Raw genomic sequence first — 22,789 nt, 5'->3', positions numbered from 1 at the left:
TCCTATAAGATAACATAAATTTGCTCGAAGCCTCAAATCACATCAGACAACATCGAAATCATGAATCGCACCCCAATTCGAGCTTAATGAACTTTAAAACTTCAAACTTCTACATTCGATGCTGAAACCTATCAATTCACGTTCGATTGACTTCAAATTCTGCACACAAGTCACATTCTACATTATGGACCTACTCCAATTACCGGAATCGGAATCCGACCCCGATATCAAAAAGTTCACTCTCCGTCAAATGTCTCATAAACCTTTAAATTTCTAACTTCCGCCAAATGACCCCGAAATGACATACGGACCTCTAAATCCACTTCCGGATGCGATCCAAATTACGGAGCTATTCCCAGACTCAAAATCCCAAACGGACATCAATAACATTGAAATACACTTCAACCCAATTTCTATTAAATTCTTCCAAAATGCCAACTTCTACAATAGGCGCCGAAACGCTCCCAGGTCATCCAAAACCTGATCCGGACATATGCTCACATCCAATATCATCATACGAACCTGTTGGAACCTTCGAATCCCAGTTCCGAGCTCGTTTACTCAAAAATCACACTTTAATCAATTCCTCCAACTTAAGACTTCCGAAATTAGAATTCTCTTTCCAAATCAACTCCGAACTTCCTGAAATTCAATTCCGACCACGCGTACGAAGTGAATCTGCTCATGGCCTCAAACCGCCGAACAACGCATTAGAGCTCAAAACGACCGGTCGGGTTGTTACATTCTCTCCCACTTAAACATACGTTCGTCCTCGAACGTGCTAAGAACTGCTCTGGAGTTGTCTAAAATCACTGTTTAACACCTCGTGCACCTACCCGTGCCTCCACGACCCAGTTGAGCATATTAGCTCGAGCAAACCTGAAAATCCTCCCTTTTATCTAGTCAAATAAGCCTTAGAGCCAAATTCCAACATCTGAAATTCTCTACGAGGTCTGTTCCCAACATACGAACACTGTACCCATCACTACACGATGTACCCATACATGATTGTATATGCTTACCGAATTCACGCCATGCACCGCATTATTCACATGTCCATAATGACATCCCCTGACAACAACAGCCGAAATTCCACGAATCTGATGCCCGAAACGCACCTCATGAGGCATATAAGTCCCGTCCCAGCTCTCGCAACATTGCCACGACAGAAAGGATGTATAGAAACTCATAACTACCTGCCGAATCACAACTCATGGAGTCTCTCCTCATGACAAGAACCCTTACCTCATTCTTGACTGAATATCGATATTTACTCTTTAATGTGCCTCATATAAACCTGATCGTACTGATCCTAGGTCCAATAATCTTGTCTCACCCAGTACAAGCTACTCAGGCATTAAGGCACCTCAGACGTTTCCAAAAGTCTCATATGATGCCACAATGTGCCAACAAGCTACAAACTCGAATGTGATACATAAGGAAATGAACTCTGGAAAGAATTTCTCAACCCATGTAACTAATTTAAACAACCAAAAAGATATTATGGACCTTCCTCAGAAAAATGAGAAGCAAAACATCCAATAGGAGATATGGGATACTGTACTCAACATCACACTATTGCGGCGTGCAACCCGATCTATTCATGATACCATTGCGGTGTGCAACCCGATCCAACCATGATACCCGTGGCGGCATGCCACCCGATCCAAACAACATATCTGTGGCGGCGTGCCACCCGATCCAACCAAAATAATAATCTAAAGAAAACACACATCGAGCTGTAACGCTTATACTCATAAAATGCCCGAATATCAACCATAACCACGCCAAGTGCATAATACAAATCCTGGGGAGACGGGTAGCGCCATACGCTACGAAACTCAAGTACAACTACTATGCAATAAATGACCCGTATCTCGAGAGCCATCCTGCTCTCACAACACCACCAATTACACGGGATCTCAATACAAGTACGAATAATCAAACCACCTCACAACCCAGCTGGCATAATATAGGATACACGGAAGGGCCGACAACATAAACATCATCAAAGGCCCGAAGGCCCCTCTAAAAACAACGCTATGCTGAAATGAATACATCCGGCCTGATATAGAGCCCATATTCATATTTATATCCATCCACAGACCTCAAGCCGATTCTGATCGTACCGCACTGTGCTAATAACCCTTCAAGGACCCACAATGACCTATTCACAACTCATAAGAACAGCCATCAAATCCGAAACGAACTCACATGATCCACAACCCAAGGAATAGAATGCCTTTCAGGCATAAATTCTCGCACTTGCGATATTACCATGACCTCCACATTCGGTCTCAATCTTTAACAATCAAGTGACTGACATGTCACACTTATACAAATCTCCTCGTGGGGCATGCTCCCACGACCATTCCGCTTAGGTAGCAAGGTCCGCACATCCATACCACTAACCGTTCTAATTCTGTAGAGTGAGTCAAAAATATACAAGTCCATACACAAAGCCTCTTCCCCATGACACCGATCTCGGGTGACGCTAAAGACTGAATTCTTTCCTGCTCATCCGAGCTCTTGACATTCTTGTTGATACCAAATTGTAACCTTAATCCTCAGCTTCCAGTTCCCCTGCCGCTCACTGCACTTAACATGCCACTACACGAGAGTACGAGAATTCCATCAAGACTCTTGATCCACTAATTGACTAAACACTCCATCACATAGCAACCTTTTACTTAAAACCTTTTACTTAACTCATTTCAGGAGAACCATTGCCATACGCAACTGAATTCCTATAACCGTAGAAAATACAAACCTCAAGTTGTGGTCTAAACCACCATAACTCTTCCGGGATCCATCGATACATAACAGGCCTTAATAATCGAATTCCTCCAAATAAATCAATTACGGCAGCCGTCAAGCCTCGCGTGGACCGCCACAATTCACATGCATAACTCAACACGCTGAAGGAACTGATCATTGCCATCGTCCTGCCATTTCAACCATTGCTAACTGATCTGACTTCTTCTAATTTACTCTGTACTTGCCTTAGGAATAATAATAATAGCTCCATTTAAAATATAACAAACCCAAATCCGCACTCATTCGGAGTGACCTTATTTTACGAGACCATGTTGTCTCAAAACCCACGAACCATCACATACTTTACTTGTGCGCATATTCGCATCTTCAACGGGTACACCCATTCTGATAATTCTTCCATGAATCCGAAGTTATTTTCTTCCATTCCTCCAATGCTGCACCGCAGACTGTAGACAACATAGAACATTCCAAGTCCCCTTTTCCATAATCCGCTGCCAAAACTCGATACTTAACCATACCACGAACTCGAAATCCTTAGGCACCGCACCTTAAATTTAGAACCTACTAGGACCATTGTTGAGAGTCACCCACTCTGACTTGTCCTCGAATATAATCAAACTCCAAGGCCCTGCCAGCACATGAACACCCTCTCAAAGAAGCAACCGACTAAATTGCTCTCCTTATACATTACATCTACATGAAGCATAGACCCTAGGTCTTCCCAAAACCTGAACATGAACCGATAAGGTCCAAGATAGCACACATTCCTCAAATCCTTTGCTCAAATTACCACTGACATTTTCTTTCCTTAGTCCTTAGTCGTAATACCCCATCAATACACCGATAACCAGAAACCGCACAAGTTGACAACTACGCAATCCAATCATAGATGGTGGGGCTCTCCCACTTAGCTTGAAGTTACAATTACATAACCCTAGGACCCGCCGGGGTTTCTTCTTCCCTATTGACATTAGCTAAAAGTCTAACAACGCATTCCAAACTCGAAGTCATGTTGCATCCAAATAAAATCCATGGTCCTAGTCACTACCCATCACAATTCCCTCACGGCGTGTGGCTATCCTACCACGGAATCCATATGCTACTCTGCCACTCTCCCACTTTAGTCAAACCCTCTCCTTTAAGCAACTCCTCGAATTCTCCTAATAATTCAACCACCGCAAGACACCTCCCACGTATACTTTCTCGTCCTTTACTGCCCAATTGTTGCTCCAAACCCGAATCCATCTCTGTAATATCCGAACACATGAGTCGCCACCAACTCTAAACCTCTTAGAATATCATCTTTCTCGAGCCATCAATACTAGAAGTACCAATTAGATTCCAAACCCGCTACACTCCATTATTTCTGACAACCGCTTCTCCGGCACCATTTCGCACTACCCTGCCCCGAAGGCAAATTAATGAAGATCATAATACCGGCGAACCTTAACGTGTTAAACAAGGACGATGACACCATATCACAATTAAGAATTCCACAACGCTCGAAAATACCAAGTCTCATTACTCCATTATCCCAAACCTGAGCATTCATAGTTCGATTGCCTTTCCTCTGCTAGAAATAGAATGTTGAACCTCTGAATCATGCACTGAGAAAAACCACCTTTCAAGTCATTTACTGCCCCAACACATAAACAAACACCCTACCATTACTTTATTACTCTGCGATAACAACTTACGAACACCATGGCAACCTGCGCATAGCCTCAAAACCATCAGAAATACAGCTACTGAGCCGAAATGACAGAACACCCTTCCGCAAGAAGACAATAATAACTTGCTCGAATGCGTAGGGAGAAACATCCTGCCCACGTCTGTAGTACCACTACAACTCCTCGATGCCCAAATGACACGAGCGCTGAACATCGTATAAGAATGAGTAGGAAGGATATAAAGGCATAAGCCTCAAAGGAATCAAATCGCACGATGAGGAATCAAGAAAGGGAAGTACTCCTAACAGTCCTATAGCCTCTCGAAGATAAGTACAGACATCTCCGTACAGATCTGCAAGACTCTACTAGATTCGCCCATGACTCATGAGACCTAAGTGAACCTAGTACTCTGATACCATGTTGTCACGACTCAAAATCCATTAAAGGTCGTGATAGCGCCGGACACCGCTGTCAGGCAAGCCAAAAATAAATACTTAATTTGGTTCTCATTTTAATATTTTTGAAGTCATATTTTCCTTCAATTAAATAGTAAAAGATGGAATTCACAGTGTAAATAATAATATTTTTAATAATTTCAATACAGAACAACCCATAATCACCCCAAAACCCGGTGTCACAAGTGCATGAGCATCAACTAGGAATGTAAAATAAAATACAATATTTGTCCAGAATACAAATTTTGATAGGAGAAATATAAATACTCTAAAGGAGACTCTGCCGGCTGCGGTTCATAATATGGAATGTAGCTCACATAAGTCCCCGCATGCATACATGCCTCTGCTCTTACAAGGCCACTAGTCACATATGTACCTGCAGAAAATGTACAGCAAGTGTAGTATGAGTATGTAATCAATGTGTACCTAGTAAGTATCTAGCCTAACCCCAGAGGAGTAGTGATGAGAGGTCGACATCGACACTAACGAGTGGTCCAATAACATCAGGTACAGTAAAGAGGTAAGTAAATATGAGGCAGAGTATATAAATGAGATAAAAAAGTATAAATCACATGGTACAGATCCCCCTCTTTACGAGGAACTCAAGCTCTCTATTAGAAATTCCCTCCTTAACCGGAGCATATATATAGATATAGTGGATCTCATCAGATGGATTATCATAACTCAAATCGGGAAAACTCGCAGAATCACTGGCTTCTTGCCAAATATTATGCATGATTCCATGAGGATATGATATAGGAAATGCCGAGGCGTATGGCCCGAACCAACATAAATATTTAAATTGTGCACTGTCGAGGGTCGAACGGCCCGAACCATAGATACATTTATTAAACTGCCGAGGCGAACGGCCCGCTCCCATGAGAGTGTGGTACATAAATCCTGCCGAGGCGATCAGCCCGATCCCATAAGAGTGAAATATATAATCCTCCCGAGGCGAACGACCCGATCCCATTAGAACAAGAATCTTTGACGGGTCCATGACCGCACTCACGAATAAATGTGTGAGTTGCAATTTCTTTAATAAAAACCTTTCAATGAAGTGTATATATATATATCATGGAAACATGCCGTAGGAGGAGTAAAGTTATTTGGTGACTAATCGTGAAGTCTCTACAATAGCATGTCTAGTCTCAAGTAGAAATGTAAAATAAGGAATTAAACAAGCAAGGATAATCCCTATAGTACAAGTACAGCATGGTGTGAACCAAAGTCTACCCGGACAATAACATGAATCTAACTACGTACGGACTCTCGTCACCGCGTGCATACGTAGTCCCCGCAATAAGTTGTACACATAAAATATACCACCTAGGGGTAGTTTTCCCCTCACAGAGTTAGACAGGAGACTTACCTCACTCTGACATTCCACAACCGGCTCCAACACTGCCCTAACACCTCAAACTGGTGACCGCCGATCCAAAACTAGTCAAATAAGATGCAACCCAATCAAAATATACTCTAATACTCATAATTAATCAATTTAAAATAATTTCCAACTCCGCTCGAAAAATCGATAAAGAAACTCTTGGGTCCACGTGCTCGGATTCCAAATATTTTCGAAGACAAGAACTACCCATAGCACTACGAACTCAAATATATAATTTATTCTCAATTTCATGCCCAAATTCATGATCAAAATCCAAGAATACCAATTTTTAGGTTTTTCTTCAAAATCCCAAATTTCTATAAATTTCCATGAATTTTCAAGCCTAAATTCATATATTTAACTCTCAAGTGGTAGAAATCACTTACCTCGTGCTTGATGATGAAAGTGGTGCTCCAAAATCGCTCCTAGGTCAGCTCCCATGGAGGAAAATGAAATGAAAATGGCCAAACTCCCATTTTTAAGACCCCACTGCCCAGGCGACCTCCTTCGCGATCGCGGAAAGACCATTACGATCGCAAAGGCCAAAGAAACACTGCCTCTAATTTCCTCTTCGCGTTCACGTCATCTTGGTCGCGTTCGCAGACATTTGAGAACACCACCCTTCGCGTTCGCGTTCGCGTTCCACCAGCCGCGTTCGCGAAGGCCAACTGCTCCAGGCCCCGCCCACTCATCTCCTTTTTGCGTTCGCGGTTGGGCTTCCGTGTTCGTGAAGCACTGCCAGGCCTACCTACGCGTTCGCATGCCCCTCACCGTGTTCGGGTAGGGCAAAAATCACCAGCCCAGGAAATCTTTCTTCGCGATCGCGCCCTTTCACCCGCGTTCGCGAAAGACAACACCAGCAACAACTTTTCATCTAAATTCGATCTGAAACCACCCCGAAACACACCCGAGGCCCCCAGGACCCTGTCCAATCACACCAACCTGTCCCATAACATAACACAAACTTGCTCGAGGCCTCAAATAAACATCAAACAATGTTAAAATCATGAATCGCACCCCAATTCGAGCTTAATGAACTTTAGAACTTCAAACTTCTACATTCGATACCGAAACCTATCAAATCACATTCGATTGACTTCAAATTTTGCACACAAGTCACATTCGACATTACAGACCTACTCCAACTTCCAGAATTGGAATCCGACTCCGATATCAAAAATTCCACTCCTGGTCAAACTTCTCATAAACCTTAAGATTTCTGTCTTCCGCCAAATGACCCCGAAATGACATACGGACCTCCGAATTCACTTTCGTATGCACTCCCAATACCAGAATCACCATACGGAGCTATTCCTATACTCTGAATCCCAAACAAACATCGATAACATTGAAATACACTTCAACCCAATTTTTATGAAATTCTTCCAAAATGCCAACTTCTACAATAGGCGTCGAAACGCTCCCGGGTCATCCTAAACCCGATCCGGACATACGCCCAAGTCCAATATCATCATACGAGCCTGTTAGAACCTTCAAATCCCAGTTTCGAGGTCGTTTACTCAAAAATCACACTTTAATCAATTCCTCCAACTTAAGGCTTACGAAATTAGAATTCTCTTTTCAAAGCAACTCCAAGCTTCCCGAAATTTAATTCCGACCATGCGTACAAGTCATAATACCTGAAGTGAAGCTGCTCATGGCCTTAAATCACCAAATGATGTGTTAGAGCTCAAAACAACTGGTCGGGTCGTTACAATTGGTCTTCCCACGGTGAAGGGGTCGCATAAACATCAACCTGTTACCAGTGGTCCTGGCAACCTTCCGAGGCAATCTTCAATCCAATTTGGTACCGATGGTGTTGGCCAAGATGCTGAGAGTTTTATCCGCCTGTGCACGAGGATACAATTTCTTCAAAGGATGCAACTTGGTGCTGCAGATTTGGGCTATTGAACACTTCTTCTAGCGGGAGGCTACTATTGACTACTTCATGGGTGTCAGTAATATGATCAGCAACCATAATGAAAGAATGAGACACTGGATCTCCCCACATAGGAAAGAAGAATGAAGGGAAAGACTGACCAATCTGACAGGAGAATGGATCAACTGGAAACTCTCCTGGTTAGATGGAAGAGCAATCTTGAGGACTCCCCAAAGGTACTTCATTGAGTTGATCGGATTAGAAGACATTCAGCCGTACTCACCTCTGTGGGTCCTCAGACGGTGCTGTACGAGGATGATTACAATGGCTAGATTCCAATTCCCGGGATAAGGAAACTGCAAGAAGAATGGAATGACCTGGTAACAGTGCCTATGGGTCAAAATTCATGGTGCACCCCGAGTACTACATCTGGATTAACGAAGAATAAGAAGAACTGGCCTTCTCGAGCAGAGAGGGTATATCTTGGTTAGAGGATGTGGTGGTTGCATTGCAGATTTACCATGAGATAAGTGTATCATTCCAATGTGCCGGGGCACGATACTGAAGACTGTTTTAAATTGAAAAATGAAAATGAAACCTTGATCCAACACCGCCTAATGTGAACTGCAACCCATTACCAAATCATCGAAACCAGGGAGCCAACATGATCACATTGGAAGAAGAATATGACCTGAAGGGAACAACTATCACTATCAGAAATGCAGAAGCCTCAACGATCCCTCCTAAAAAGGCTCCCATCATTACAGTACAACTAAAGCCTACAGTGATAGTTCAAACATATCCACAGCAGCCTGTTGATGCTACTCAGAGTGAAGAAGATTGAGAATACAAAACTGTCCTATGGACCTATCAGCAAAAGGGAAAAGCCAAAATGACAGACTCTGCCGCAACCCATGGTATGACTAGGTATGGGAGATGCTACACCCCTGAAGAGGTCAATTGAGGAAATCCAGGGAGAGAACAAATTCCAAGAAGGAACATAACATACCCAGAAGCCACAGATTTTTGGAAAAGGATGTCAAGTAAAGAGTATTCTGTAGAAGAACAGTTAAAGAAACCTACAACGCAGATATCCATCATGGATCTACTGATGAGCTCTGACAGCCATAAGGACGCTTTGTTGAAAGTACTAAGTGGGGTAAGTGTACCAAGTAATACCACCAGCAAGTCATTGGCTGCGACAATTGGGAAAATGGTAGAAGGAAACATGATCACTTTCAGAAGAGACGAGCTTCCTGTCGAGGCGCAAGTCACAACAAGGTTCTTCATATCACTGTCAAATGTGGGGACAAAGTGGTATCTTGAGTGTTGGTCGACGGAGGATTAGGAGTCAATATTTACCCACTCTCCACCCTGCAGGAGTTGATAATTAATTTGAGGGAGGTCAAGGAAAGCCACGTAAGGGTGAGGGTTTTTGACGGTTCGCAAAAGGATGTTATTGGAGAAATTTATCTAGTCTTGAAAATTGGGTCGGTATACTTTCCAGTATTATTTCAAGTGATAGACATTTCCTCTTCTTACAAATTGCTGCAAGGCAGGCCCTAGATACATATGGCAGGGGCCGTGCCATCTACCTTGCACCAATGCATAAATTTCGAGTGGGGATGCCAGGAGATCGTGGTCTACGGCAAGTGGGGTATAGTCCCATTCATTGAGGGACTAGATGGAGTCACTTTCCACGCTGTAGAAATCATGTAGAGTATTGAGGAGGAGGAAACTGAACAGAATCTGTGAGGGAAATGATGAAATACAGATACAGGCCATGAACAGGATTAGGATCCAATTCAGATGGGAACACAGAGCCAATTGAACACAGTAGGCAGAAAGGAAGGGCTGGCATAGGATATCAGCCTCCAGAAGGGAAAACTCACATCGTTAGCTCCGAGGAAAAGGTTTTTGTGCCAGAGAATGTTGCAAGTCTAGGATAGAGTTCAATGCCCGAAGATGATATCATCGACGAGATGGGAAAGTTGTTCGTGAATATAATTGAAGAATGTTGTGAAGGAACTGACATCAAGACACCGACTATTAGGGATGCCGAACTAGGAGAAGAGCTGCAGAATTGGACAGTCAGTCCATCTTTGGTTCTCCATGAGTCTTGGTAGTATGGAACTGTAAAAGTCTTCTTTTGAAAAGAGCACGGTCAATTGAGGTATGTACCGTGTATATACCTTTTTGTCATTTGCCTCTTGTGAATGCTTAAGACATTCCCCTTTTGATGATATAAAAAGAATCTTTTTCCTAAATATCTCAACTATACTTTTACTTCTTTATTTATACCTAGCTTTTCTTTTCAGTAATCAAAGCAATAAAAACCGTGTTCCACGATTATGACATATAACTAAATTGCTGAGCGCAACGATTCAGATTACGAGGAATATGACAAGAGTATTATGCCAAACAATCTACCGTAGGAGATTGAAGAGCTGGAGAGTCAGAAAATCCCAACCTCGAAGAAACAGAAGTAGTTAATCTTGAAAGCGAAGAAGACGTGAAAGAAACCAGAATTAGCCTTCACCTAGAAGCCGAGCAAAAGGAAAAAATGATTGAGCTCCTCCGATAGTACGTCGACGTGTTCTCATAGTCCTATGACAACATTCCAGGATTAAGAATTGATATTGTATTTCATCGACTACCCACTGACCCTACCAAACCTCCGGTCAAGTAGAAGCCCAGGAAGTTCAAACCCGATTTAAGTTTGATGATAAAGGAAGAGGTGACCAAACAAATAGAAGCAAATGTGGTGAGGGTCACCAACTATCCAAGTTGGTTGGCCAACATCATCCCAGTGCCCAAGAAGGACGGAAAGATCAGAATATGTGTGGATTATCGAGATCTCAACAAAGCTAGTCCAAATGACGATTTCCCCTTGCCAAATATCCACATTCTCATCAACAATTGTGCAAAGCATGAATTGCAGTCGTTTGTGGATTGTTTTGCTGGATACCACCAAATCGTAATGCACGAGGAAGATGCAGAGAAGACAGCTTTCACCACATGTTGTTCAGTCTCAAGAATGTCGGTGCCACCTACATGAGGGCCATGACGACCCTCTTTCACGACATGATTCATAAGGAGATAGAAGCGTATGTGGATGATGTCATCATAAAATATCGAAAGAGTTCAGAGCATTTGTACAACTTGAGGGAAATTTTTGAACGCCTGCGAAGGTATAGTTTGAAGCTGAATCCAGCAAAGTGCGCGTTCGGAGTCCCTGCCAGAAAACTATTGGGTTTTATTGTAAGTAGGAAAGGGATAGAACTGGACCCATAAAAAATCAAATCCATCTAGGAATTACCGCCACCAAAGAGCAAGAAAGATGTCATGAGTTTCTTGGGAAGATTAAATTACATCAGTCGCTTCATAGCCCAGTCCACGGTAATCTGCGAACCTATTTTCAAGCTACTAAAGAAGGATGCTGCCACGAAATAGGCGAAGGAGTGTCAGAAAGCCTTCGACAGAATCAAATAGTGTCTTTCAAACCCGCCAGTATTGGTTCTCCCTGAACCAGGGAAACCATTGTGCTCTATTTGTCAGTCTTGGACAATGCCTTTTGTTGTGTGTTTGGGCAACACGACGAAACTGGGTGAAAGGATCAGGCCATCTACTACTTAAGAAGGAAGCTCACACCATGCGAGGCCAAGTATACTTTGATAGAATGCACTTGTTGTGCTCTGACCTGGATTGCTCAGAAGCTAAGGCATTACATATCGGCATACACCACACATCCAATATCTCGGCTCGATCCGCTCAAGTACATTTTTCAAAAGCCAATGCCTAACGGAAATCTAGCTAAATGGAAAATTCTCCTCAACGAATTTGACATTGTGTACATAACTTAGAAGTCTATCAAAGGACAAGCTTTAGCTTACCACCTCGCCGAGAATCCAGTGGATGGGGATTACAAACCACTTACCACGTATTTCCCCAATGAAAAAGTACTATTTGTTAGGGATGATATTGCAGAATCATACCCTGGATGGAGGATGTTTTTCCATGGAGCAGCAAACTTCAAAGGAGTCAGGATTGGGGAAGTCCTGACTTCGAAATCTGGACAACACTATCCAGCATTGGCAAAGATAAGATTCCCGTGTACCAATAATATGGTTGAATACGGGGCATGCATCCTTGGAATCAGAATGGCAATCGACATGAACATCAAAGAACTTTTGGTCATAGGAGATTCTGATCTATTGATCCACCAAGTACAAGGAGAATGGTCATCCAATAATGTCAAGATACTACCGTATCTCCACTGCATGAAGGAGCTGTGCAAGAAGTTCACGAAGATAGAGTTCAGGCATGTCCCTAGAATTCAGAACGAGTTCGCAGATGCCTTTATAACTTTATCGTCCATGATTCATCATCCAGACAAGAACTATATCGATCCTATCGAGGTAGAAATCAAGGATCAACATGCCTATTACTTCCATGTGGATGAAGAACCAGATGGTAAACCTTGGTATCACGACATCAAGAAGTTCCTCGCAACCCAGGAATACTCAAAAAATGCTACTAATGGTCAAAAAGCGAGCCCGCAGGAGGTTGGCAAACCACATTTTCCTCAACAGGGAAGTCTTGTATAGGAGGACCCCAGATTTAGGCTTGCTGAGAGGTGTAGACGTCGTTGAAGCAACCAGATTGTTGGAAGAAATACATGCAAGGACATGCGGACCCCACATAAATGGATTCACGTTAGCCAAGGAGATTTTGAGAGCTAGGTACTTTTGGATGACTATGGAAAGAGACAACATCCGCTATGTGTAAAAGTGTCACCAGTGCCAGATTCACGGAGATTTCATTAGGGTTCCACCAAATGAGTTAAATGTAATGGGTTCGCCCTGGCCTATCACCGCCTAGGGAATTGACATGATAGGACCCATAGACCATGCAACATCTAACGGACATCATTTCATTTTGGTAGCCATCGACTATTTCACTAAATGGGTCGAGACATCTACTTACAAAGTCATCACGAAGAAGGTAGTGGCAGATTTTGTCCGGAACAACATCGTTTGCAGATTTGGGATACCGGAGTCTATCATCACTGACAATGACATAAACCTCAATGGCGACCTCATGAGGGAATCTTAGAGAAGATCAGAATAGTTCACTGCAATTTCAAAGCTTACATACCACAAATGAATAGGGAAGTTGAGGTAGCTAACAGGAATATCAAGAGGATTCTGCGAAAGATAGTGGACAATTACAGACAATGGCACGAGAAGTTGGCTTTCGCTTTATTGGGTTACCGGACTACCATGAGAACATCTATTGGGGCAATGCCATACATGTTGGTATATGACACTGAAGCGGTGATACCCGCAGAAGTCAAAATACCGTCTTTAAGAGTCATTCAAGAAGCAAATTTGGACGATGCAGAATGGATACACGTCAGGCAAGAATATCTCATTCTCATTGATGAGAAAAGAATGGATGTAGTATGTCATGGATAGCTATACCAGAACAGGATGTCTAGTGTATTTAACAAAAGAGTGAAGCCTCGCCAATTCACGCCAGGGCGGTTGGTTCTGAAGAAAATCTTTCCCCATAAAGAAGAAGTTAAAGGGAGGTTCACACCGAACTGGCAAGGTCCTTACGTGGTCCACAGAGCACTGTCTGGTGGAGCTCTAATCTTGGCAGAAATGGATGGAAGAGTCAGCACGAACCCAATCAACTCGAATACAATCAAGAGATATTACGCCTGAAGACAAAGAGAGTTAGGATTTTGATGTAACAGAACTACGTTCAACCCGACTTCCCACGGAGGGATACGTAGGCAATCCATGTACAGTTTAGTTTCTCTCCCTATCTCTTGTAATAGAAAAAACAAATGTCATTTTTGTATGTTGTTCAGGAACTATGCCGACTTGATTTCCTTAGAAAGGAATACGTAGGCAATCCTCATCGGATTCAGTCATCTTTTGTAATTAAACTATGTTCTGGCCTGATTCCACTTGGATACGTAGGTTGTCTGAGTCAGACTCATCCATTTTCATTTCTTAATCTCATCATTTTTCATATGTTGTAATCGAACTACGTACAAACCTAATTTTATTTTGGATACGTAGGAAACCTCTGTAATGATTAGGACGTAGTCGCGATGGCTAGTAGCTGCGTTTTCAGAGACACCATGGAAGATTGAAATCAACGGGATGAAGTTCTCAGGGAAATGCGTTCGCGTATGGAGAACCCTTCGTAACATGTCATAATCCCGAACGGCAACATTTGCCTTAAAAGAAATAAGTATTTTGAAAATATTTTCTAAAAGATATATATAAAGTAATCTGTTCCATCTACCAAACTCTATGGAGCAATCATGTCAAAGGCTGGGGCAAATCAATACCATGGTCGACGCAAACCAACTTTTCAACGGGGAGTAAAGAACTGCTGGGACCACGCTAGGTCAAATGACGGACCTGCCACTTGCCTAAGAATATCTCGCCTCCTTTTACTTTAAAGTTGAGGCTAACTCTTGAATCCTTTGTAGGTGCTTCGGAATCAGATAGCTGATGCAGAAATTTGTAAATAGCAGACCGTCTGCTCAATCAATCAGAGCACCCTATACAAATTGCACGATGGCTTCGTTCATCGAAGTCCTGTAAATAATGAAACGTCTGCTCAATCAATCGGGGCACCCTATACAAATCGCACTTCAGCTTCACCAATCGAAGCCCTATATATATCAAACCATCATCTCAATCAATCGGAACGCGTATAAATCAAACGTCGGCTTCTCCAACTGGAGCCTTGTATATAGCAAACTTCAAACTTTGCCAACAAAAAGCAATCCTTAGCACCGCTCCGTCAATCATGAATGCCGGAATAGACAATAGTGAACCTCGTCACTAATGTTTCGCTAATCGATGGCTGCAACTTAGCTTTGCAGTCAAGAGTATCTCTTGGGCATGCTTATATTTCATTTTGCTGTCACCTGGAATGTTTTAATGTTTTGTCCGTGCAACTTTAGGCATGATTACGATCGCTCCCGAGAGGAGATTACTTTATAATTTTTAGTGCAAAGCTCTTCCAACAAGCGGAGACGCACTCTGTAAATCAAGCTCTCCCAACAAGCAGAGACATTTCTCAGTACAAAGCTCTCCCAACAAGCAGGGCCACACTTTACCAATCAAGCTCTCCCAACAAGCGGAGACAATTTTCAAAATGCTCTGATAGATGTGAAACGGTACTCAGCCTGGCTAACAAATTGAGTCAGGATCAAGTATCCTATCATCCCAATCCAAAAATAATGGCTCGTCGGCAGCCAGGCATCATCATTCCTGCATCATTTACATCGCATCTTAATATATTATGCATTACAATATATTGGTATGCATGTATTTCCTTTTGTTTTGTAGGAACAAACACTGTAGTGTGGAACTACTTCTTAGCAGCAGACCGAACTACAACGCCATGGCCGCAAAATTCAAGCCATCATGAGTGACCAATCTTCCGTCTCGCCGTATCATCACAATACGATACTGGGGCAATTTCTACGAGTGCCGCTTTCCCAAAGTCCCTACTCTAGAACTACATGAGGCCTGATCCTCATTAAGACCAAGGTATGTAAGCAATTCAAAGCCTTCGGCCCAATATTCCTAAATCTTTCAGATTTTTCCTCTACTCCGTCCTGCAATTCACCATCCTCATTTATTGCAATACCTGCCTAAAAGTCGGGACAAAATTGGATTTGGTTCAATTTCTTTGCCCGAAAACTCTTTCATCGTCTCTGGTCAAAGAGGGGCAGTTGTTATCGGCCAATTTTGACAAAATTACTCCTTAATTTCCAATGAATTAGGTTACTATATTAATATTTTTGAAATTATTGTTATAATTCAAAATATGTGTCATTTATAGATAATTAATACTCAACGTATAGTAATTATAATTTTACCACATTTTTGTAATTGTTAAGTTTATTTAAATTGATTTTAAAAGGGGTTAAAAACTAAAAGGCTACAATTGAAATTCCTTCACTAAACAGAAATTGGCTATTAGTTAAATCATTTTCGGCTAAAATGTGCAAGCCCAAACGGAAAACAACCCAGTCCAAACACCCCATCCCTTTCCAACTTGGCAATCCTTGCCATTACCTCTCAACCAATCATGACCTGACACATCACTCTCTAATCACACTCACAAAACAAACACAAACAATCTTGGCTGTTGATTCAAATCATCAACGGTCACAAATTATCCCTATTTTCCATTTAAATTTCGACTCACTATGAGAAATTATCTCGGCCGTTGCATCATACAGATCCAACGATCCCCGAAATTTCCCAAAATTGATTTTTTAAAATATGTAACGCCCCGATTTATCAGGGCCATTGATCAAATCATCCAACAGACCAGATCTCTTCCCCTTGTTTAAACTCAGAGACCATATGGTCTCACCCCCAAAACCCTAAATCATTTCATACCCGCCCAGCCGCCCTTCTATCCCCTTCTTCTCTTTTTTCTCTCATCTGCCCTTATGCCATCAATCAACAGACCTTGCACAAATTAGTGCAAGGTCGTGAAATCAACCTCAAATCATCTTATTTGTCTCCCATATCCAGGATTCCCGCTGAACCATTGCCTATTTTATCACCAAAAATCAAATCTCCCAAAATCTGGACCCTAATCTCAGAGATGAAACTTCAAATCGCTATTGATATTTCAAATCCATGGCATGCATAGTTGTTCCTTTTGTTCCTGCACTCTTAGTCCCGTCATGCTTTCCATTTTTTCCTTTCGATTCCAAAACCCTAGTCAAAGAAATTAGACCAAAAGGGTGAAATTTCAAACTCGCCTGATTTCTTCTTTCGTTCTTTCAAATTAAAGCGAGCAAGAGGTGTTAGCTGGCTTCATCATCAATATTCGACACCCAGAGGTCAAATGCAATGACCTATGGATATTAGGGTTCTGACCGATGATTTATTGTACTTCAAGGTTCAACGACTCACTTCACTCCAGTACTCAAGTACAATCATTACTATATTTCCCCCTCTGTCTTCTGATTTTCACTCGATTAGCTATCATCATCTACCATGCGTCACTCTCCACTACTGGTTTTGAATTTGTGAAGCCCTAGAGCATTGAATGCCACTATAAAAAGGATCTTTAATGTTCTCACCAACACACAATCTAACACCAACACACCAGAACAACATAACACTGAATGCATACAGTCCCCAACACTAAGAAAATTAGGGTTTCTGATATTAGGTCTTTTACTATTTTTCTCTCTTTTGCCGAGCTTCTTTTGCTGGTTCGAGTTTGAAAGCTCTGGGATCTTTGAGCAACAAAGGAATTCATTTGGTCTGCTGCCCTTAAGAAGGTCAGCATCTTTCTCTCCTTCTTTCTTTCATTCATTTCTCTGAATGATCTAGATATGTCGATGTTATGTTCTATAGATTAATATTATGTTGAATGTGTTTGACATTTGAGATTTATCTTTTGTTAGTTTGACAACATTTTATGATCAACTTGTTCTATTATGATTCTCTAGAATAATAATCGATTAGGTAAATGATAATTATTGATCTTTGTTCTGAGTTTTCTTACAGTATCCTTGCCTAATTTCTTATATGTTTATGTTCAATGTAAACTTCATAGCTCTCAGTGACTTACAATGAACTCATTCCTGCTTTATTGCACTTCTGTAATTCTGTGAGTTTTAGAAGCTAAGTTTGTTGCTTGATAGTTATTACTAAAATTGAAACCTGAACTTGTTCAAGACTTGTATCTTTGTTCCTTAACCTTAAGTTTGAACTTACAATGTCTAAATACTTACTTGTCTTCCTGTGTTTGTTAAACTGCCTCTGAGTTACAATTATGGTCTTTACTCAGTTTGATTACTATCATTGATAAACCAATCATGTTCATGTTTCTCTTTCTCCAGTGATACTGTTATAATCTCCACCTTTCCATATTATTTCCCTACATTCTATTTGTTCATGATCAGGTTCATTATTTGGTAATCTTAACTCATATACTATATGTCCATGTCACTTAACTAAGTTGAAAGGAATCTGAGTGTTCAGATGTTTTCTTCTCTGTATCTGTACCTGTTAACTCTGAGAGTGATATCTAAGTTATCACTATAACTTTTCTCATGACCAAGCTCAAATGTTGTATGCATAGGAAACTATCTTATTTGCACCAAGCTGTTTTCTTTTCATGAATCTTAGTTGCATATATATTTTGTAATGTTAAACTATTCTTAGTATAAGTCATGATTTTGTTTGGACAAAGTCAACTAGTAATTGTTGCGCAACTGAGCTTGTTTGTTCCATAGTCAGTTCAAATCTTCATATACATGTGTAATTCCAAAACTGGTACAATACATCCATGTCCTTAATCTCTTTGAGTCACCGTTGAGTTTCTGTGAAGTTTGCATGCATCTATCATTAACATAGCCTCCATAAACATAGGATTTAGACATACTGCCATAACCAATTGATAGTTTTGGGAACTGAAACATGATCACCTCATACCTATATGCTGAACTAGATATATGTTTGAGTTTGAACTTGTTTTGATACAATGTCTTCCATATACTTTCTTTATCAACATGTTGGTATGGTTTTGTAATGTGTTCTGTAATGTGCAAAGTTCCTCTGCTTATGTGAGATCACGGTTTCATTCATCTTGCCTATGTATAGTTGATTAAATGTTACTAGTGTCCCTTCTCTAACTCTGCAACACCATGTTCTACCATGAGCTATGCTTAGCCCCCCCCCCCCCCCCCCAATTGTTAACCTGAAGCTGAACTTGGCTCTCAAAACTTATTGAAGTTCATTTGTTGATATTTTTTGAACTTATTGACTTGTTAATATTGTTAGAAGCATGATCCTATTGAGACCTTAGGGATCCCATGTTTAAATCTGTAAGTTTGTAATCATGATGAAGGTTCAGTCCCACAACCTTGATAATATCTTTGTAATAATTGCTGACTATGAATGTTGCTTTGAATGTGCTTTGATGTCTTCAAGGTACCAAGTAATATTATCAATACCTGTTTGAATATATTATGCCTTGGTAATTCATTCCTGCAATGGTGTGATTATGAAACATCTTTGTATCTGTGTGTATTCTAAACTTGGCCCCTCTCCCTTTAGGTTTCCTTGATATGTTTCCCTATTTTATCATAGTAGTATGTATTCTCTTGTGTTGTTTTTATTAAGAGGAAAGTATATATTTTGGGGTAAGTAATACCTTAGTACTTAGTTTGTATTGGAAGGGCCTCATTGGCACTTATACCCATAAATAAAACATGATGTTAGTGATTAAGGGTATTTGAGAGCGGAGTTCGACTCTAGGTTGGGCTGCCCTCCCCGGCACAAGCATTCCCCTGGGCCTTGAGTCCCTTGGGAACTTTGAAGTGTCGGGGGATCCGAAGGGAGCATCGACCTCGATTGGGGTTCCCTCCATAGCTCTTAATTCATTGACTTATTCAGTTTTTTAAGGGTTTAGTTCTCAATGACAATGAAAGGTTTCCGATGTGAATTATTTGCTAAGTAAAGCCATCACATTAATATATAATTTTCTGTCACGACCCAATTCTCCTATAGGCCATGATGGTGCCCGAAGTTACCGCTAGGCAAGCCAACAGTGAATTAAACCATGTTATTTCTCTTTTAATAAGTTTTCAAGTAATCAAATTCCATAAATTAAAAGGTTAAGAAACAACAAATGTTAAATAGATAGACAAAAGCAGCTGAGTGCAATCATAACGATAGAATAATCTAAAACCATATGTCTGCTAGTGTGTGTGTCAAGACCTGGTGTCACAAGTGTATGAGCACTAATAGATTATACAAAACTCTAGCTACTATCTGAAATGAAAATAGACAGAAATAAATGCAAAGGTGAGATTCTAGGTGCTGCGGAACGACTCAGGAAGCAGCTCACCACTAGGCCTCGGGATATCTGGGATGCGCGTCGGTAGGACCGCCAGATGCACCTGCCTCAGATCCTGCACAATTAGTGCAGGAGTGTAGCGTGAGTACATAAACAACATGTACCCAGTAAGTATCTAGTCTAACCTCGAAGAAGTAGTGACGATGGGTTGACTTTGACACTTAATAAGGGCTAACAGTATGAATACATAAATTCTAAATAAGCATGAGTTATGTAAATAATTATAATAACTCATTAACAAGAAGGTGCAAATAATTCTTTCATAAATTAATAAGTCCCAAATAAATTCCCATCATTAATAAGTGTAACCTCATAAGCCGCAAAATAATATCAAGTATGATTAGCCTCCGAGCATTATTAAGCACGATTTATGCCGAGGTCGTACGGCCCGATCCAGAATAATGTGTACACTGCCGAGGGATGTGCGGCACGATCCATATATGCATCTATCTACTGCTGAGGCGTTCGGCCCGCTCCACAAGAAGAGAGAAAACTTTGTAAGCATTTGACTTAAACATTATAACATGGCTAATACACAATATAATAAAATTTTCATTTACAGTCAAGTAATCTGCTAAAGATTCAAGTAAGTGAAATTCGGTCTTTTACAATTCTTCTAACAAGTTCTAATATAATTTAGGCACTTAAATTAATAAGTAAGGTACAAACATTACAAGTAATTCATGATTTGGGTCCTAAACTACCCCGGACATAATCATAAATAGTAGCTACGCACGGACTCTTGTCACCTCGTGCATACGTAGCCCCTACAATTAGAAGTAAATATTAATTTAAATCACCTATGGGGCAAATTTCCTCTTACAAGGTTAGACAAGAGACTTACCTCGTCTCAAGGCTCACTTTCTGGTCCCAAATTTCATTCTAATGCCTCAACTCGGTGCCGAACAATCCAAAACTAGTCAAATATTATATAAATGAATCAATACATTTTCAAAAGTTCATATTCTAACTATTAGAGTGATTACCCAGCCTCAATTGAAGGATTCCTAAAATTCATCCCCGGGCCCACGTGCCCGGATTCTAGAAATTTCGAAGAAAGTTATTATGCACAACCTCACGAACTCAAATATATAATTTTCACTCAATTCCCAAACCATTTTCGTGGTTAAATCCCATTTTTATCAAAACCTAGGTTTTTCATCTAAACACATAATTTTCATAATTTTTCATGATAACATCTACCCATAATCTATGTATTTAACTCACATTGTATAGAAATTACTTACCTCAAAGTGCTAGGTGAAAACCCCTCTCCAAGAGCTCCAAAATCACCCAAGAGATGAAAGAAAATGAGCCAAATAAGCATAAGTCCCGCATTAAATGGACCATTCTGCCTCCAGGACTTTCGCATCTGTGGTCCCTAGGCCATATTTGCGGAAGGTTCATCACAGATATGGTCCTCTCTTGTCTGGCCTAAGTCCGCATTTGTGGAACGAGGGCTCGTTTCTGCGATGCCGCTCCTATGGCAGATGAGCCGCACCTGCACAAGTCCCCGCTTCTGCGGTCTCTAGGCTACCCATGTCGGGCCGCTTCTGCGGCTACTGGCTTGCTTCTGTGAGCTCACACCTGCAGCTGGCCCTCCACAGGTGCGATTGCACCAGAAGCTGGATGCTTCGGCTGATCACTCGACGCTAAACGACTTCCGCGCATCGTCCGAATGGCATCTGGGGCCCCAGAGGCCCCGTCCAAACAAACCAACAAGTTTGAAATCATAAAACCGACTCGCTCGCACCCTCAGAACGCGGAGAAAAACATTAAAACTAAGAATTGCAACCCAAAACCAATAGAATTAACTTATGAACTTCAAGTTCTTCCAACTTACTCCGAACGCCCCGAATCAAACTTAAATTACTTGGAATGATATCAAATTTTGCGTGCAAGTCTCAAATCACCATACAGAACTGTTCCCAGGCTCAAAATCCTAAACGGACCTCGATAACACCAAACCCTACTACAAAACAAATTTAAAGATCTTTAAAACCTTCGAGTTGCCAACTATCTATATTAAGCGTCGAAATACTCCTGGGTCATCCAAAACCCGATCCGAGCATACGCCTAAGTCCAAAATCATCGTACAAACCTATTGGAACCATTAAACCCCAGTTCCGATGTCTTTTACTCAAAAAAATGACTCAAGTCAAACTTAGCCCTTTTTAACCAACCTTAAGGAACCAAGTGTTCCGATTTCAACCCGAACCCTTCCAAATTCCGAACTAACCATCCCCGCAAGTCATAAAGCAGTTAAAACACATACGGGGAGTCTTATTTAGGGGGACAGAGATCTAGAAAGCAAAACGACTGGTTGGGTCGTTACATTTCCTCTACCATATTAATCTTATTCTTGCTGCAATTATCTATTTATGTATTTGTTATGCATATCAAAATATGTTTTGTAGTTAGAATATGGTAAATGTATTGGATGTATATCTAATGACCTTCTTATTTTTCACATGTACATCTGTTTGGGCCTCTGAGTTCTTGATGAACTCAGGCCCAATTTCAGCTAAATTGCATCTCATTGAGGAGTCCAAAGTCAGCTCGTATCCGCGTCTCTTCACTGCTGGGCCTACCTTCTTAAGTCCTAATCACAGAGTCAGTCCTCTTTCCCTCAACTCCTTTATCATTATTACTACTTCGTTAATTTAGTTTGCTGCTTCTACTAGTTTAATAT

The 22,789-nt window shown here is 41.1% G+C and overlaps 1 protein-coding gene across 1 annotated transcript; it reads left to right on the top strand.

Annotated features, from left to right (window-relative positions):
- Positions 1-13,331: 13,331 nt before the first annotated feature.
- On the top strand, positions 13,332-13,646 carry LOC138893813 (uncharacterized). Its single transcript, XM_070178477.1, has one exon. It carries the CDS (start codon positions 13,332-13,334, stop codon positions 13,644-13,646), a length of 315 nt encoding a protein of 104 aa, XP_070034578.1.
- Positions 13,647-22,789: the final 9,143 nt, after the last annotated feature.

This window comes from Nicotiana tomentosiformis, chromosome 6 (genome assembly GCF_000390325.3).
Source record: "Nicotiana tomentosiformis chromosome 6, ASM39032v3, whole genome shotgun sequence".
Taxonomy (NCBI): Eukaryota; Viridiplantae; Streptophyta; class Magnoliopsida; order Solanales; family Solanaceae; genus Nicotiana; species Nicotiana tomentosiformis.
This window is presented reverse-complemented; position numbering and strand designations above follow the sequence as displayed.